Genomic DNA, 19,764 nt, shown 5'->3' on the forward strand with positions numbered 1-19,764 from the left:
TAGATGTTCAGGACTCCACCCAGTAATTTCTATCAGTTCTTTTATCTGTTCTTGTCAATATCATGAGGTAAGATCCACCCACATTGGTTATGTGGTTAGGCGGTACCTACGGGACCGCCTCTCCTGGTATGCCCCACAGAAAAACTTACGGTCTGCAAATAAAAACATCCTGAAGGTCCCAGGCCTCAGAGAGGTTAGGCTGGCCTCAACTAGAGCCAGAGCTTTCTCGGCTGTGGCACCAATCTGGTGGAACGCTCTGTCACAAGAGACTAGGGCCCTGCGGGGCTTGACATCTTTCCGCAGGGCCTGTAAGACAGAGCTGTTCCAGCAGGCCTTTGGTCAGGGCGCAGCCTGGCCCCCTCCTCTGGCAATCTGCACAGGGTCTTGCTTGCTGGTTGCCATCAATTTGTTTTTGATTGATTTTATGGTGAAAATGTTGGATTGTTTTGATTGTTGTTAGCCGCCCTGAGCCTAGCTTTGGCTGGGGAGGGCGGGGTATAAATAAAATTTATTATTATTATTATTATTATTATTATTATTATTATTATCAAGATGGCTGGTGTAGGAGAAGCTTCTTAACTGCATTCAAGATTGTATCAAACATAAGACACATCAGAAGAAAATGATTCATAAGGACAAGCCCTCCAGAAAGGCCAACTCTTCAGCTTGCTTTTATGATGTGTTTTCTTCTTACGATGTGCCTTGTGTTTGATATCTGTTTGTTGTACTACAGAAGCAGGATCAGTGGGAAGTGGAGGAGAGGAGGGTGGGCTTACGACAAATAACTTTCTGCTCAGCTCTGCTTCCTCACTTCACACTCTCTGTGTCCATCTCTCACATGGGGAAGGGTGAACTGCTCAGCTCTGAATTTGCTTGGCTGTCCAATCTATCCAACATTCTGGTGTGAGAATCATTCCCCTTCCTCACCATTCAGACCTTCTGACAGCAATCCCCAATTCTATTCACAGGATTTCCAGGATGTTTCCAGGACGTGCAAATTAAGAAATAGATTTATAATAAGATATTGAGTTCAGAGTAGAACAAGCACCAAGAAATATAAGAAGAGATAGAAATTGAGGTTTTCTGGGGGGTGAAATTTAATCAGCTTTTTAATAAATCCTTTGCGTGTCGAGGTCCCCAATCCACCCCCCAAATAACTCACAACAGACACGTAATTTTTGTTTAAGATTTTTGGAATGATTTTGGCCACAACTTTATTCAAATACAAACCGTGAGTGGTTGTTTAGGCATTGGTTAAGACTATCTGTCCCCCCGCCTGGGGACAGAACTGACTTCCGGGCACCACCGAAAGACAGTGCGGGGGAAAGCAAGTCGGGGAGGCATTGGAGCTGAGTCACAGACCCTCAACTCTCACCTGCCTGCTCCCCGAAGGCTTGCCGGCCCTAGTCCCATTCCAGGGATTGGACAAAAAGATGGCAAGCCCCAGGATTCCTTTAACAGAATTCCCTTTCCGCAGCAACCATCGAGGGGCAGGCACAGCCTATCCTAACCCCTCCTCCACCAGATTTATAACAAATGCCTAACCACAACCTTACAAGTTGTGACGATTTGCTACGCAGTAGGCAAAAAGCACCCAGCCAGCCAATTTGCCAGGTGGAAAAATTCCTACCAGGCCCCTGCTCAAAGGCAGACGACCCCATGACAGGCATAGCAAGGTCAACGCAACAACCCCTTACTCTAGGGCGGGTGGGCGGGTGATCCGTTGCACGCAGCAAAAGAGAAAGTACAAGGCTGCGTGCAGAGTATTTAAACCTTTTACCCCTCCCACCAAAATTGCAACATAACTTTTACCCCAGCAACCCAGTGAACCAATCACTGCCCCAGGCCATCTTTAGAGACCCTGCCTGGTAACAGAGGGGTGGCTCAGTAGACCCCACCGCAACACGTGCTCTCCCTGAAGGAGAACACGCTTTGTGTTACAAAGAAACGGATCAACAGGGAATGGTACATCTGTTGTCTCCACTTTCAGTTCATAGTCTTTTTCACGGCTTGATTCTTTTTTGCAGTAGTCAGATCCGGGTTTGGACCTGAACATCTCTCTTCTTTCTGCAATCTTCTTACTCCTTGAAAACCCTCTGGAATATGACCTCCAAGATCTCCCTTGACCGACTATGTTTCTTTCTTCCAACCAGGAAATAAATCAAAGGATTAACACTGCTATTTAGGCAGCTGCATAAGAGCCCAAGAAATATTTCAGTATCATTTCCATCTTTACCGGAAAAACGGATTAATAAGCTGCAAGTAAATGGGAAAGCTAAGAAGAGGAAGAAGAGGAGGGCAAGTAGGATGGCTATTAAAGCTTTCCCCTTCTTCCGCTGTTGTAATCTAAAGTAAAATTTTATAAACAGGACCAGAGTGGAAACAGTCATGAGTGGGAGGCAAAGTATAGCATTCATTAGAAGCAGGTAGGAAAGGGGATTCGTTGTATTATTATTATTATTATTATTATTATTATTATTATTATTATGTGATTTTATGGGAGCTGTGCGTGGAGGAAGAACTGTGAGGGGAGAGATTCCATCAGGCAAGGCCTCCTTCCACCTGCCTTGCTCTACCCTCTGCTTCTCAATGTGTACTGTATTGTTTTATGTACAGTGGCTTGCCGTTGCTTTATTGATTATAGTTTAGATATTATTGTGACTGTTGAGTGGATTTCTGTTTAATTTTTATGTGTTGATATTGTTATCATATACTATTCTAATGATTGTTGAATGTTACTTTTTTTGATGGAGGTTGCCTATTTTAAGGTTGTGTTTTATTGTCACATTTTTGTATTGTTGTGAGATGTGCATTTTTTGTTTCTTCAGCTTGTAAACCGCCTTGAGTACTGTAAGATAGAAAGGCGGTATACAAATTAAAAACGACGATGATGATTACTCTATCCTGCCTAGTACTTTCTGCTCTGACCGGATGTGGAAACCTGCTGTCTTCACCAGCCATGCACCTGGTAACACAATACTCCATGGAGTTGGCATGGCTCACCTATCTGCCAAAGGTGCACAGCATTGCCATTCAGATCCCCTCTAACCATTGCTAATGAATGACATCAAAATTAGCTATTCACATTGCTCTCAAAAACACTGGATCAGCATCCTTCTGGCATGGTGAGTGGGAGTAGCAAGTGGTGCTGGAATAAGCAGGTTATCAGAAGATTTGCAGAAATTGTTAAGATGCATCATCTGGCTCTTAGCAAGATGTGTAGGATCCTGCCCATGTCTCTTCAGTTCTGTGTAATCCATTTGCAATAATCATGTGATAAGGTGATTGTATTCCACATTGGGTCTCAGGATAGCATTTGACAAACTCAGGAGGAGATTCTTGCCTTCTAAAGTTCAGTGTCCCAAGAAAGCACGCTTGAGAAGAGAGAGTTTGCAAGTGGTAAGCAAGTCCCACTTCTCTTTGACCTTATCTGGAGAAATATCTTTATTCATTAGAGTGTCATCTGACCCATTAACAGAAAGAGTAGCTAATGTCTTAAGTGAGCCATGAGCTTGCTGTTGGTTCTGCTAGGGTGGAGAACTATATCTGAAGAACAAATGGAGAGTCCTGCTAGATCAGATAAGAGGCCCCTGCAGCCAACTGTCGTGGTCTCACAATGACCATATAGATGCTTCAGGGAAACCCACATATAGCTTCTGAACACAACAGGACTCTCCTCCCCCATGATGATCTGCTGGCAGGCCTTAATCTCCTTAATCTTCCAATCCCGTTGGGAAAACTTTGACATGTGTGGGAGGCTGATAGGCATTTTTTGGTGGGACTTCAACACACTTTGGCCCAATCCCACATGCATCAATATTTTAAAGCCTCTATTTTTATTTATATACTCTTTAATCCATCTTGGCGACAAGGAAAAAAACAAATTCTCAGTCTGAATAAACTGCAATCTACCAAGAGATGGTCTCTCTCTCTCTCTCTCTCTCTCTCTCTCTGTGTGTGTGTGTGTGTGAGAGAGAGAGAGAGAGAGAGAGAGAGACCTACAGAATGCCTCCTTCCACCTGGTTTTTTTCCATTCAGTCATTCCATATCCAATTCCACTGAATTTTCTTTGAGTAATTTTGGGGTTTCTATGCCTCTCTCAGCGCTACACAAAGCATGCCTCTTATGCAATGGTGGTATAGTTTTGGATACAGAAGCCCAAACATGGGAAGTATCAACTTGATATTACTGCACATGAGACTTAGATCTATGATATAGAAGACTCTGTATGAGACTGGTCTACTGGGCACATGTTCATGACCGTTAAATGCCAGGACATTGTTATCTGCCACCAGAGCTATCTTGTTTGAACTTCTGCAGAAGATAGTTGGGTGTTTCCTGTGAGAGGAGACAGTTACAGAAGCATCTGATCCAAAACTTACATTATGGGGGGTAATAACTATATATGCAATAATGATATGCAAAAGAATTCCAAAACATTATGGGGGTAATTAAAGTTCTGGACCTCAGACCACATCCAATTCTCAATCCTTGGGTTCAGTCCTTCTGCATCAGTCCAACAGCAAGTTAATTCCTCTCTTTTGAATAATTAGATTTATGGTGCTTTCATTAATCGCGAGCACGCGCACGCACACACGCACACAGACTGTAGGAGCTGGGTTGGAAGGCAGTAATCTTTCTCTGCCACTCATCAGGTGCTTTGTGCCATTCTTATGAGGAGTGTTACTTGCTCAAGCTGATTTTTCGTTAGCTTTTTATGTGAGCAGCTTGCTTCCCCTCAATTGCATTAGAGCCTTTGCGCATTGTGGTGGGTCACTTAGCTTGAGCCAGTGAAAAGCTAATCAGCTTAAGAGGAGCCCAGTTAACTTCTCCCCTGCTCAAAGGGGACTTTTTGCTCTGCAGTGCAGAGTGGACTGCATGGTTTCACCTGATTGCTTTATTCTCATGCCCCATCCTAATCCTTCTTAATAAGTGTTAACGAGAATGATGTGTCAAGGTCAGTCTATATACATGGTGATTTCAGTTCTTCACCATGCAAAGGAGTCCAGTGTATGCATCAAGATATAGGCTTGATGGCTAGCACTGAGTGGAAAGTGCATTATGGCATGATATGGAGCCATCTCCCCCCTGTATGCTCTGGTGTTTTTTTCAAAAAAATATTGGAAAGTTGGAGAAACATTGATGTCATGAATCACTTCTGCTAATTGTCACATTGCCCTATAAAGGTGTAGATTTCTATATGCACATAGTTATAATTTCTATATCACTACATCGATATAAGCATGGCTTTTTTCAGCCACAATTCACCAGAGCTCAATTACTACACCCCTCAGGTGGGTGCTATGGCTGTTATAAGAGAACAAGGGAGCCCTTCATGGTGAGTTTTTGCTGTTCTTTTTCTAGAAAAAATAGCACAGAAAATAGGGATTGCACTGGTGGAATTAACTATCATGGACTTTTTTAAAAATCTGGGGGAAATACTTTCTTCTGTTTTCTTCAAACATTCAAGCTCTACATGTGAAGATTTCTTTACTTCATTCCCTTTGGCAATGAATCTGTTATCTATACCATTTAGCAAGTCATCCCACTCAACTCACGCTGTTAAAGCGGCATTTATTTTGATTTAATTTTCTAAAACATATAAAACATTTATCCTGCCAAATGAGCAATCCAAGGGGCTTTTAACGATACTCCTGAAACGAGGACAAAAATTAACAGAGTAAATGAATCCCAAATAATAAAATAGTGAGTACACGGGGAAACAAGTACCAAGAAATAACACCAAGAGATAGAAAATGAAGCTTTCTGAGCTATTTTGAAGTATTTCTTCACATCTGGGTTTGCACTGGAACGTCTTGTTCCTCACTGCAGTTTTCCTCCTCTTTGAAAAGTTTCTGGAGTATGACCTTCATGCTCTCCTTGGATCGAGCCCTCTTGTTTCTCCCAATCAGGAAATAAATCAGTGGGTTAATACTGCTATTCAGGCAGCTGCATAATAACCCAACAGACATTGCAACAAATTGCTGTTTATAATCTATAACTAGAGGGGAAAAACCGATTAATGAAATGCAAGAAAATGGGAAAGCTAAGAAGAGGAAGAAGAGGAGGGCAAGCAGGATGGCTGTTACAGCTTTTCCCTTCTTCCTCTCTTGTGATCTGAAGTAAACTTTCCTAAACAGGACCAGAGAGGAAACAGTCATGAGTGGGAGGCAAAGTATAGCATTCAATAGAAAGTGGAATAAAGCGGTATACCATGGAACGGTAAAAAGAGCAACAATCAAGTTGATTGCAATGAGCAGGAAAGAAGTGATCCATATTGTGGCACAAACAAGGTTGGAAAAGTGTGGTGGTCGGTGGCATCGATGCCAAAGGGGGAAAACGACAGAAACACACCTGTCCATGCTAATGGCTGTCAACAGATATTGACCAGTGTTGTACATGAAGAAAAAAAGAATGGAACCCAATAATACAATCGAATACATATAGGGAATAGATAAGAATGATTTCAAAAGATATATAATGGAAAAAGCAAATAAGCATATGAGAGCCCCAAGGTCAGCCGCAGCCAGATGCAGGATGAAGGTGGTGAAAGGATTCCTCTTCATGCAAAAGCCAAGAAACCAGATGACAGTTCCATTCCCAATGATTCCAAAAATGCTAATAAGTAAAATGGAGATAAGTAAAATGGGGATAAGAATGTCTGCTATACTATATGGTGATAATTCATGATCAAAACCATCCTGGGGGGTTCGGAGGTCAGTTTCATTTTCTGCTCCAATATCTTCCAACGAAGCATTCAAAGTGGACCAGGATCCCAGGCCATCATTGCTCATCTTGCTGGATCTCTACTTCTGAGCTTTTTCTTGTACAGCTCTTACTACCAGGAGAAAATAAACAAATGTGGAGCCAATTTTAGCTATAAAGCGCAACCTATTAATCTGAGACAAACAATAATAAAACAGGCATGCTATAGTGGGAATTAATGACTGATAAACAAACACATTAGGAATATGGTTCACAGGAAAGTTTGTCACAACTTATCAGTTTCAAAGGCTTTGGGGGGAAATGGAGTTTGCCGATGTGTTGTGGATCTTTGCTCTGAGTAAAAAAATTACATTCACAACATCAGTAAGCATATCGTTTTAGAACTCAAATTCTCCTCTTCTGCTCTCTAACTCAGCCTTAAGATCAGAAACTAACCTTTTGTGTCATGGACATTGGTTGGTTGGGTGTTGGAGAAGACGAGTGTGAGAAGGAGTTGAACAGCTCTTGTGATTCTGGAATGAATTGGGAAGGCATATGTAATTTTATTGTTTTTAAAATGTGATTATGAACAAAAGTGGATAAATAGAACTCAAGTTGAATTGGGATTGTTAAGAAATAAGAAATATGAAAATTAGAAGAAGAAAAAAAAAACCCCACAATAGATTAGCCAGACAGCAAGGGTTTTACAATGTGGAATGTATTAGACAAACCATTACTCTATCCTGCCTAGTACTTACTGCTCTGGGAACTAAAAATTCCTGCCATCTTCACCAGCCATCTACCTGGTATCCTTCTAACAGAACACTCCATGGAGTTAGCTTGTCCCACCTATCAGCCAAAGGTGCACAGCATTGCCATTCAGCTACAGATCCCCTCTTACCTTTGCTAATGAATGACATCAAAAGTAGCTATTCGCATTGATCTCAAAAACTTTGGATCAGCATCCCTCCGGCATGGTGTGTGGGAGCAGCAAGTGGTGCTGGAATAAGCAGGTAATCAGAAGATTTGCAGAAATTGTTAAGACGCCTCATCTGGTTCTTAGCAAGATGTGTAGGATTCTGCCCATGTGTCTTCAGTTCTGTGTAATCCATTTGCCAGCATCGTGTGATAAGCTGGTTGCTTTGTGCCTTGGGTCTCAGGATAGCATTTGGCAAACTCAGGAGGAGATTCTTGCCTTCTAAAGTTCAGTGCCCCAAGCAAGCACTCTTGAGAAGAGAGAGTTTGCAAGTGGTAAGCAAGTCCAAGTTCTCTTTGTCCCTATCTGGAGAAATATCTTTATTGATTAGAGTGTCACCTGACCCATTAACAGAAAGACTAACCAATGTATTCAGAGAGTAATCAGCTTGCGGTTGGTTCTGCTGGGGAAGGACGTAGGCTGGGGTGGAGAAATATATCTGAAGAACAAAAAAGAGAGTCCTGCTAGATCAGGTCAGTGGCCCTTGCAGTCAATTGTCCTTGTCTCACAGTGGCCAAACAGATGCTTCAAGGAAGCTCACAACAGCTTCTGAACACAATAGTACTCTCCTCCCCTGTGATGTTCTGCTGGCAGGCCTTAATCACCTTAAGTTTCCAACCCCCTTGGGACAACTTTGACGTGTGTGGGAGGCCAATCTGCTTTTTTGGGTGGGGCGTGGGCACACTTCTGTCCGATCCCATATGCACCAGTTCTTTACAGCCTCTATTTATTGATATTGAGTATTCTTCATTCCATCTTGGCGACAAGGAAAAAATTACCTAATTCTCAGTCTGAATAAGGCTGCAATCTAGCCAGATCAAGGGATTGTCTCTGTGTGTGTTTTGTGTGTGTGTGTGTGTGTGTGTGAGAGAGAGAGAGAGAGAGAGAGAGAGAGAGAGAACCATCAGGTTCTCAGTTTTTTCCACACTCACTCATTCAATATCCCATTCCCATGAGTTTTCTTTGGGTTGTTCTGGGGGTTTTATGCCTTTTATGCAAATATGGGGAGTATCAACTCGCTATTACTGCATAAGAGATTGAAATATGTGGGATAGAAGACTCTGTATGAGAATGGTCTACTGGGCACATGCTCTTGAGAGTTAAATGCCAGGGCTTTGTTATCTACCACCAGATCTTTCTTGCTTGAATTTCTGGGTGTTTCCTGTCAGAGGAGACAGTTACTGTCAGGGCTGGCTCCGGGTCCCAGCTCACCAAGGACCAACGCTAGCCGCTAGTAAAGTATCAAAGTCTTTATTGAAGAATAGATTCCATTTCAAAGCCTCAGCGTCCCAGCTCTACATCTGGACTCTAGACCGGCGAAGCTCCGTCTGAGTCCCCGCCCCCTGTACACCAGTTTAAGACTCTAATCTTACTCCACCTCTTCCTTCTCTCTCTCTTCCTCTGGGTCCTACTACCCCCCGGGGTCTCCTCCCTCCTGGACTCTTCTGAGGCAGACGTTGACCCCTCTGACTCCTCCCCCTCTCTTCGGCGGGCTTTAGGACCTGGCTCCCTACCCGGGCTGCCCACATTGCCGCCCTCCTGTACATTTGAACTTGGCGCGCGCGCGCGTTTAACTTTCCTGATGACCGTTTCCTCGCTCCCTGACGAGGGTGTGGTCCCTCCTGCCTCACGTTCTCCCGCTGCCCGCGCGCCCCCTGATCCCGATGCCTGGGACTCCTCCCCCCTACTGCGCTCTGGGGGGGACACTGGTCCGGATTTCCAGCTGCTACTCTCTGAGTCCCCTCTGGCCCCTTCTTCCCGAGGTGCCCCCCTGGGCACTCCCCTTACCCTGACTATGGGGGCCCCTTTCTGTGAATCTTCCGAGTCACTGGAGAGACTCAGAGACCTCGGACTGCTGTCTTCGCTGACATTTCCTTCCGACTCCTCCCCCTCGCTCTCCACTTCCTCCCTCTCCTGTGACTCTGCTCCTGAACCCCTGACATCCATCCCCCCCTCGAAGCCCCCCCTTCCCCCCTCCCCCTCCTCCGGCGGGGGTGCTGGGTGCTCCGTCGTTGTGGGGGTGAATGGCGGATACAGTTCGTCCCCCGTGGCGTGCATCCATCCTGCTAAGTCCGGCTCGTCCTCCTTGTCTTCGCCGACCTCGATCTCCTCTGCTTCCATCTCCGTGCCGCCATGCTCGAACCCAACGTCCTCCCCCAGCCTGTCCATGTCCATCTCACCCTCGGTCTCCTCTGGGTCCGTTGCTTGCCAAGGACCCCTCAGCCACCTCCTGCTCCACCGCTCCTCTCCTCGATCGTCCCACCAAAACGAGCGGTCTGAGGCAAACCCCGAGGGCGAGCCCTCCGGGGAACGTGTTTCCGTTTCTGGTTCCTCGTCCGAGGTGAACCCCTGGAAGGTGCTGGTTGAAAGCGTGGGTGTGAAAAGCCAGTCGTCGAAATACTCGGCTGGCATGGGCCTGTGTGGGAACAAGGCATGAAACTCCTCCTTGAGAAGAGGCTCGTTCAGGGCATAGTCTGGCACCCAACGGTTGGCGCTGGCCGGGGTACCTTCACTGGCGAGAAAGTATTCTACTCCCTCTTCCCCCCATCTCGAGTCTAAAATCTCTGTGACCTGGTTGATGAGTTCCCTTCCTGGCGACTCCCTCCTTGGGGGGGTCCCCCCATATGGGTCTGGTGCTGTGTCCTGCGCCTGAAATCGGTGAGGTGCTTTGTAGGGCGTGAGCACCGACCTATGGAATACTGGGTGCATTCTGGATCCCTCCGGAAGTGTCAACCGGAAAGCCACCGGATTGATCCGTGCTTCAACTTGGTAAGGTCCTAGCTGCTTATGTCCGAGTTTCTTCTTAGCTAGTGATCTGGTCGGCACTGCGTGTGCCGCTAACCACACCCAGTCTCCCACCTTTATGTCCTCCCCAACCCTTCTGTGCTTGTCAGCCTGCAGTTTGTATGCGTGCTTTGCAAGCTCTAACTGCCTCCTAAGCTGTTCGTGAACCTCCTGCAATTCTGCCGCCAAGACTTCCGCTGCCTGTGGCTCTCCCTCCCCCAGTCTCTCTAATCCCGGGAAGGTTCTGGGATGCCTCCCGTTGTTGGCGAAGAACGGTGTCACCCCCGTTGACACGTGCTTCGTGTTGTTGTAGGCGAACTCAGCGAGCGGCAGGTAGTCCACCCAGGTTGTCGGCTGCTGATTTGCATAGCATCTCAGGTACTGCTGCATGATGGCGTTGACGCGCTCCGCTTGGCCATTGGTCTGCGGGTGTCTCGCCGACGCTAGGTTGATCTTGACATTCAGGAAACCCATCAGCTTCTGCCAGAAGTTCGAAATGAACTGGCGCCCCCTGTCGGACAAGATAGACCGTGGCAGACCGTGCACCCTGAAGACGTGGTCTATGAACAGTTTGGCGGTCTGTTCTGCCGTGGCCACCTTCGCGCATGGAATGAAGTGGGCCATTTTAGCGAACATGTCCACCACCACTAGCACTGCCGTTTTACCCCTTGAGCTGGGTAAATCCGTGACAAAGTCCAGGGCCACCCTCTCCCACGGTTCGCTCGGGGTCTGCAGCGGTTCGAGCAGTCCCGCCGGAGGTTTGTGCACTGACTTGGCCCTTTGGCAGGTGTCGCACCTTGAGACGTACTCCGCGACTTCCCCCCGCATCTTGGGCCACCAAAAATCTCTGGCAACTAGTTCTGCCGTCTTCTCCTTGCCAAAGTGCCCGGCGGTGGGTGCGTCGTGCAACTGCTGCAGTACTTTCGCACGGAGGTCGTCTCCCGGTACATAGAGTGCTCCTCTGCGGATGAGCAATCCGTCCCGTACTTGGAATTCGTCGTCCTTCACCGTGCCCTTGTGCACCTCCTCCATCTTGGCTTGTGCGAAGGGGTCCTCCTGCAGTGCTCGACGGACCGCCTCCAGGTCCACGGTTGCTGAAGCGCACGCCCACGCTTTCGGAGCGAAAATGTGCTTGGCCGCTGCTGGTGCCGCCTCTTCGAGGTATTGCGGCTTTCTGGACAGTGCATCCGCCATGATGTTGTTGTCGCCTGGGATGTATTCTATCCTGAAGTCGAAATCCGCAAAGAATTCCGCCCATCTGATGTGCCGCTGGTTCAGGAACCTTGCCGTGCGCCAGTACTCCAGGTTCTTATGATCCGTGCGAACCTGCACTGTGTGTTTGGCCCCGACGAGGAAGTGCCGCCACGCCTTGAATGCTGCATGAATGGCCAGCAACTCCCTGTCCCAGATGGTGTAGTTCTGCTCCGACTTGCTGAGCTTCCTAGAGTAGAAGGCACACGGTCTCCAGTCCCCATGCGGGTCCTTCTGCAACAGTACGGTGCCCACGGCTCTGTCTGAGGCGTCTGTTTCAACCCTCATCGGTTTGCTGGGGTTCACATGCAGTAGCTGCCCTTCGGACGAGAAGAGACGCTTAAGGTTCTGGAAGGACTGCTCCGCTTGCTCCGTCCAGATGAACTTCTTCTTCTTGGAGCTGAGCGTGTCGGTAATGGCCGCCGTCTGCATCGCGAACCCCTTGATGAACTTGCGGTAAAAGTTGGCGAATCCCACAAACCGCTGGACCTCCTTCCGATTGCGCGGGCTCTTCCAGTCCAACACTGCGCGAACCTTGGCGCTGTCCATGGCAAGCCCCTTGTCCGACAGCTTGTAGCCCAGGAAATCCACCTCCTTCCTGTCGAACTGGCACTTCTCCAGCTTGGCATACAGCCGATGCTCCCGCAGTCTTTGCAGAACTTCCTTGACGTCACCTTCGTGGGTCTCCTCAGATTCTGAGAATATCAGGATGTCGTCCAAGAAGCAGACGCATTTCTTGTAGAGGAGACCCGCCAGGACGTGATGCATGAAGGCTTGAAAACAGTGAGCGCCATTTTGTAAACCGAAGGGCATAACTCTGTATTCATATGTGCCCAGGGGCGTGAACATGGCAGTCTTCCACTCGTCTCCTTCCCGTATGCGAATCAGGTTGTACGCCCCTCGCAGATCCAATTTTGTAAAAACGCGTCCTTTCCTCACCGTTGCAAGCAGGTCATCTATTTTGGGCATGGGAAAGGCCGTGGGCTTGGTCTTGGCATTTAAGAGCCTGAAATCCACTACAAGCCTCTTTTGGGGCGTGTCCTTTTTCTTCACAAAGAATACAGGACTGCCCCCCGCTGCCTTCGACTCCCGGATGAAACCGCGCTTCAAGTTGAGGTCTATGAACTCCTTGAGCTCCTGTAGCTCGTCCTCAGACATGGAATACAGTTTCCCGGCTGGCAGCGTCGCTCCTGGCAGGAGGTCAATCTTGCAGTCATAGGGCCTGTGGGGAGGCAGCTTGTCCGCTTCCTTCTCGCAGAAAACCTCCAAAAACGCTGCGTACTTGCGCGGCACTGCTTGCAGCGTGCCTAATTGTAGCTGCGGGTCGTCCCCTCCTTCTTCCGGGCTAGGAAGGATGCAATGTTCCGCGCAATAGGAGGAGCCGAAGGTCAGTTGGCGCTGGTACCACGCCAATGCTGGGCTGTGCCTGTGCAGCCAACTCATGCCTAAGACTACAGGCGTTTCCGACATGTGGGTGACATTGAAGCTGATGACTTCTTGGTGATTTCCAATCCGCATCACCATTGGTTGCGTTTGTTGCACCACCTGCCCCCCTAACAAGTCTCTGCCATCCACCGTGACAACGTTCAGGGGCAGCGTGGCTGGTAGCAGTGGTATATTGTGCTGCTGAATGAATTCCAGTCCTATAAAGTCAGCGTTACTGCCGGAGTCAATGGTGATCGGCACCTCCAGAGTGCGTCCATTGGGCAGTTGGAGAGACGCTGTAAGCTGCACCACTGGTTTGGGTGGGAGGGGGTCTGTGGGTTGCAAAAGTGCTGGGGATTGCTTCATTGACTTGTCTGGCTGGACCCCAGTGCCTCTTCCTCCAGCCAGACTCCGTCGTTTAACTGTTGCTGCGTTTTCAATTGAGCTGCGTCTGTGACTGTCGCCGAGGCTGCAGTGTGCTTGTGGAGCCTCTGGGGACACTCTTTCGCCATGTGTTGAGCACTGTCGCAGATGTAGCACTTCCTGTTCCCTCTAGGAGGCTTCGTTTTGGCTGCTCCCGGTGTTAGGGCTCTGGTAGCTGACTGAGCCCTGGCACCTCCTATCTCCATCGGCTCTTCTCCCCCTCCCTGCGAGGGTGTGGAGTGCGCACGCGCTGCTTCTCTTGGAGAGAAGGGAGGTGCTCTGGCTGGTGCCCTTCCCCAACGCCCTTCTTCCCTGTTCCAAGGACGTTCCTCCAGATGCACCCCGATTTCCAGAGCCCTCTGGACTACTTCCTGGGTGCTCCTTGGCCTCTCCCCCCTTCCAATCTCCGCTTTTACATCTGCATTCAAGCCCTCCCAAAAGAGGTCTCTCACTGGCTCAGAATCTTTTTGCCATCCCAGTGCATGAACTAGTCCGAAAAAGCGTGCATGGTACTGCCTCACGCTGGCTTTGCCCTGTTTAAGTCCATGTATGTCCCTCCGGGCAATGTCGATGTCTATCTTTGATAAAAAACACGAGTCCATTGCTTTAATGAAAGCCTTCGCATCCTGGAGCGCCGGATCATTATCTCTCCATAAATTCCTCAGCCACGTTTTGGCCTCCCCATGCAAATGGGACAAGATAAATCCCACTTTCTCTCTTTCATCTCTAAAGTCCTTGTTAAGCAGCTCCAGCGCAAACAGCAGGTCTGCTCTGAAGTTGGGGTACTGCTGTAGACTCCCGTCAAAATGAGATACAAGGCTGCCTCCCCTCCTCCCCAAGCCAATGCCCTCTGTTTTGGATCCCGGTGGCCCTTGTTTAGAAAGCACGTCCAACCTGACTTGGAGATCCCGGCAGGCGTTAACCATTTCCTCCTCTCTTTTCCTGGATGCAAGCACCTCCGTGCTGAGTCGTGTCACAGCTTCTTGCAGGGCTGTTAGTTGCTCTTCCGTAGTCATCTTGCCTGAGTTTTGTGAGCTCTGGAGGCACCCCTCTTCTTCCCTCGCTGCGTTGACTCACGTGGCGAGGTTCTTGGTGCCAAAATTTTTTGAGACGGAGCTTACTGTCAGGGCTGGCTCCGGGTCCCAGCTCACCAAGGACCAACGCTAGCCGCTAGTAAAGTATCAAAGTCTTTATTGAAGAATAGATTCCATTTCAAAGCCTCAGCGTCCCAGCTCTACATCTGGACTCTAGACCGGCGAAGCTCCGTCTGAGTCCCCGCCCCCTGTACACCAGTTTAAGACTCTAATCTTACTCCACCTCTTCCTTCTCTCTCTCTTCCTCTGGGTCCTACTACCCCCCGGGGTCTCCTCCCTCCTGGACTCTTCTGAGGCAGACGTTGACCCCTCTGACTCCTCCCCCTCTCTTCGGCGGGCTTTAGGACCTGGCTCCCTACCCGGGCTGCCCACCTTGCCGCCCTCCTGTACATTTGAACTTGGCGCGCGCGCGCGTTTAACTTTCCGGATGACCGTTTCCTCGCTCCCTGACGAGGGTGTGGTCCCTCCTGCCTCACGTTCTCCCGCTGCCCGCGCGCCCCCTGATCCCGATGCCTGGGACTCCTCCCCCCTACTGCGCTCTGGGGGGGACGCTGGTCCGGATTTCCAGCTGCTACTCTCTGAGTCCCCTCTGGCCCCTTCTTCCCGAGGTGCCCCCCTGGGCACTCCCCTTGCCCTGACTATGGGGGCCCCTTTCTGTGAATCTTCCGAGTCACTGGAGAGACTCAGAGACCTCGGACTGCTGTCTTCGCTGACATTTCCTTCCGACTCCTCCCCCTCGCTCTCCACTTCCTCCCTCTCCTGTGACTCTGCTCCTGAACCCCTGACAGTTACAAAAGCATCAAACCCAAAACTTATATAATGGGGAAAATAACTATATATGTAATAACTATATGCAAAAATATACCAAAACATTATGGGGATGTTTAAAGATCTGGAACTCAGACCACATCCAGTTCTCAATCCTTGGGCTCAATCATTCTGCAACAGTCCAACAGCAAGTTCATTCTTCTCTTTTGGAACATTAGATTTTCTTTCATCAATCATTCAGAAGGCAATGTTTTGCTGCACAACTGAACAACATCTAAAATAACATGAAGATAATGCTCTTTGGAGGTCATCTATTTTAACCCCCTGCTCAATGCTAAAATCCTGTGGTCCCCCTGAAATCAGTAATCCACATTGAATGCAGGTCAACAAGGCTACGGACAATGCAACCCAAAGTACCACACACTGACTTACTAGGAATTAGAATGACTCATTAGAACAAGAGTGATATAGACTTCCTTTTTCCTGCTGAGGGAAATGGCTGCCTCCCACAAGAACGGACTCTCAGCTGTTCCAGTAATTCAGGGTTGATAAGGGGGTAATCAGCCCTGCTGACCTCCCCATGGTGGGGGAGGGCTGTCTCGCCCACAGATCGTCCGTTATCTGTCCTCTGCAACAAGATGTGGGGGCAGGGACGCTGGGCTTGAAGCACAGAATGATGAGCTGGGCACTCTCTGAAGCCATGCCCATGAGCCGAAATACCTGCTTTCAAAAAATGAATGAGATTTGGGCAAAAAACAGGCATGTTCCAGATGGAAAGAGATAAAAGAAAAATCTGCCTAATTATACAGTTGCTGGTTACTAAGTTTTGGACTCTAAAAGGACTCTCATCTTGATGTGTGGATTAATGAGGTGAGCGACTGCTGTCTTTTTGCATTTGTCATATTTGTTACCTCATGATTTGGCAAAGCTCACCCAGAAAGAAATTCATTATTCAAAGGGAACACAAGAGGTGAAATCTCAATTGAATGTCGGATGCAAAGCCCTCAACGGAGAACTGGCAGAGTGAGATCTGATACAAAAGCGGCTTGGGCTGAGGATGTGAGGGGGAAAAAATGGCGGCTGTGTTGCACGGTTACAAAAAGAAAGGAATTCCTTTGGGACTACAAAAGGGGGTACCTCATTCTAAGACACATCTGTCTGTATGAATTATTTTTATATATGATTTGAGGACATAATGATGGTGAATTGTGGAGCCCTCTCAGTTCTCCTAGGGCCCAGGAGAGATGGGGGGGGGGGGGGGGCTTCCTTTAGAAAAACCCAAAATAATTCTCATATTACATACAGATCCTGAAGCATACCCCACAATACAGTACTTAATGGAAACATACAGACGCAACAGCTTACTAAGAGAGATCAGGAAGAATTTGTTGATAGGCCGCCACCAACTTCAACTTTGGAACAAAGCCCAGAGCCTTAACGAGAATACAAAGAACGAAGGAGCGATCAAAGAAAGAGGACTGCACTTCAAGAATAATTGGACAGAGATTAATATGGAATAAGAAATGCCTCCTGTGTGTTAATAATATAAGGAACTGTTTAAAAAGATAGTGAGTCACAGAAACAGCGACTGATGGATTGAGAAAATAAGCACCGTTAAAATCAGAGTTATGAAAATGGAAAATAGTGAAGAATGCAGAGACTTTAATGCGGACAGTATCTCTAGACATCTGGAGCATGAGGAGTTCCCTTTTGAATTTTTTAATAATTGGAATTTATAATTGGTGGTATTGCTACTATTGTAATATTGAATGATTTGCTTTGATTTGTCATTAATAAATTCAAAAAATAATCTTAATATATAATTCTGCAGTTGAAACTAATGGAAAGAGGGTTTACCTCCATGTCTCCTCAGAGATATACAACCTGTGGATATTAACAAATAAATTTATAATAATAAGATACTGAGCTCAGAGTAGAACAAGTACCTGTCACGGTCTGGTTTACAGGCGGTCGAAGTCCTGGTAGAGGAAAAATAAATAAATGCTCAATCTGAATAAGGCTGCTATCTAGCCAGAACAAGAGATAGTATTTCTCTCTCTCTGCCTGTGTGTGTGTCTGTGAGAGAGAGAGAGAGAGAGAGAGAGAGACCTACATCATGCCCCCTTCCACCTGGTTCTTAGTTTTTTCCATTCAGTCATTCCATATCCAATTCCACTGAATTTTCTGTGAGTAATTTTGGGGTTTTTATGCCCCTCTCAGCGCTACACAAAGCATGCCTCTTATGCAATGGTGGTATAGTTTTGGATACAGGAGCCCAAATATGGGAAGTATCAACTTGATATTACTGGACATGACACTTAAATATGTGATATAGAAGACTCTGTATGAGAATGGTATACAGTGGATTCTTGGGTTGTGAATGTGATCTGTGCAGGATGCACTTTCGCAACCTGCAGCAATGCGTCTGCGCATGCGTGGGTTGCGATTTGGCGCTTCTGTGCATGTGCAAGGCGCGATTTAGTGCTTCTGCTCATGTGCAACCACTGAAACCTGGAAGTAACCCGTTCCGCTGCTTCCGGGTTTTGGCACGTCCGTAACCCTACAAAACACAACCTAAAGCATCTGTTACCTGAGGTATGACTGTACTGGGCACATGTTCATGACTGTTAAATGCCAGGACATTGTTATCTGCCACCAGAGCTATCTTGCTTGAACTTCTGCAGAAGATAGTTGGGTGTTTCCTGTGAGAGGAGACACTTAGAAAAGCGTCAAAACCAAAACTGATATTATGGGGAAAGTAACTATATATGCAATAATGATATGCAAAAGCATTCCAAAATATTATTGGGATGATTGAAGAACTGGACATCAGACCAAATTCAGTTCCAAATTCTTGGGCTCTATCCTTCTTCAGCAGTCCAACAGCAATTTGATTCCTCTCTTTTGAAGCATCAGATTTAATTTCATTAATCGCCCACACACACACAAACACACACACACTAAGAGACAGAGACACAGAGAGAAAGACAGACAGACAGACAGACAGACAGACAGACAGACAGACAGACAGACAGAGACAGAGACTGCAGGAGGTACGATTGAAGACAGTAATCTCTCCCTGTTACCCATCAGGTGCTTTGTGCCATTCTTATGAGGAGTGTTACTTGCTCAGGCTGATTTTTGGTTAGCTTTTTATGTGAGCAGCTTGCTTCCTCTCAATTGCATTAGAGCCTTTGGACATTGTGGTGCGTCACTTAGGTTGTGCCAGTGAAAAGCAAATCAGCTTAAGAGGAGCCCAGTCATCTTCTCCCCTGCTCAGAGGTGACTCTTTGCTCTGCAATGCAGAGTGGACTGCATGGTTTCACCTGCCTGCTTTATTCTCACGCTCCATGCCAATCCTTATTAATAGAATGATGTGTCAAGGTGAGTCTTTATCCATGGTGATTTTGCTTCTTCACCATGCAAAGGAGTCTAGTGTAGGTTTGGATGTAGGCTTGATGGCTGGCATTGAGTGGAAAGTGCATTGTGGCATGATATGGAACCATCGCCCCCCTGTATCCTCTGGTGTTTTTTGCAAAAAAAAATATATTGGACAGATAGAGAAACATTGATGTCATTAATCACTTCTGCTAATTGTCACATTGCCCTATAAAGGTGTAGATGGCAGAACTTTGTGTATTTCAATATGCACATAGATGGGATCCTCATAACAGAGTCCTTGTTGCGCTCAGGACCCAAGAGCTCACCTGACAGGGTTAAAATGGGGGGGGGGAGCAGGAAGTCCTGGCCATTCTATTGGGAACATGCTAGCTGGTTTTAGCCAATAGCCAGTAGGTGGTGTGATCCCAGGTGCTTTAAAAACAGCAGTGTGAAACAAGTGAGGCACTTGTATTTGCACAACTGAACACCCGCCTACCCTCCCAAGTTTAGGTAGAGTCTCTTGGCCTTGCTTTGGTTTGGGTCGCCTGTTTTGGAATTGTGCCTGGGTAGGATTTTTTTCCCATTTGGCAGATTGGCTATAGCCATTTGATTTTTGCCTACCCCTTAGCAAATCGTCACGACTTGTAAGGTGATGGTTAGGCATTGGCTCAGTTGGATTGTGGGGAGGGAAGGTGCGGTCATCAACTGCCCCTCCAGGAACTGGGTATTCTGTTAAAGGAATCTGGGGGTCCCGGATCTCGTCCAAAGTCCGCTTGAGGGGCTAGGGCCATGCCAGGACCAAAGGAACGCCGGGGTGAGCTTAGGTTGGTTCTCATAGACCTAGCTCCCTCATTTGGTTGACCCCATTGGACAATCACCCTGAGAGGTGGAGTCAGTTATAGTGGGGAGTCAATGCCTAAGCCAATACCGCTCACGTGATTGTATTTCAATAAAGTT

At 47.5% G+C, this 19,764-nt stretch overlaps 1 protein-coding gene across 7 annotated transcripts in view; it reads right to left on the reverse strand.

Annotated features, from left to right (window-relative positions):
* The window catches only part of LOC310682179 (proto-oncogene Mas-like), a 38,817-nt gene that overhangs the window by 9,585 nt on the left and 9,468 nt on the right, over window positions 1–19,764 (reverse strand). The window contains exons 1-2 of one of the 7 annotated variants that reach the window (XM_083450666.1): window positions 7,607–8,414; window positions 5,621–6,834 (exon numbers count right to left, since the gene is read on the reverse strand). The exons of 2 other annotated variants lie outside the window; for them this stretch is intronic. In XM_083450666.1, the coding sequence (XP_083306792.1) occupies window positions 5,790–6,794 (1,005 nt within the window). In that variant the 5' untranslated portion in view covers window positions 6,795–6,834; window positions 7,607–8,414 and the 3' untranslated portion in view covers window positions 5,621–5,789. Of the gene's footprint in view, window positions 1–3,085; window positions 3,421–5,620; window positions 6,839–7,606; window positions 8,416–19,764 lie in introns of those variants that run through there. 4 more of the 7 variants (XM_083450667.1, XM_083450664.1, XM_083450663.1 and 1 more) reach the window with 4 other exon arrangements.

This window comes from Podarcis tiliguerta, assembly GCF_965153285.1.
Source record: "Podarcis tiliguerta genome assembly, chromosome: 7".
Lineage (NCBI taxonomy): Eukaryota > Metazoa > Chordata > Lepidosauria > Squamata > Lacertidae > Podarcis > Podarcis tiliguerta.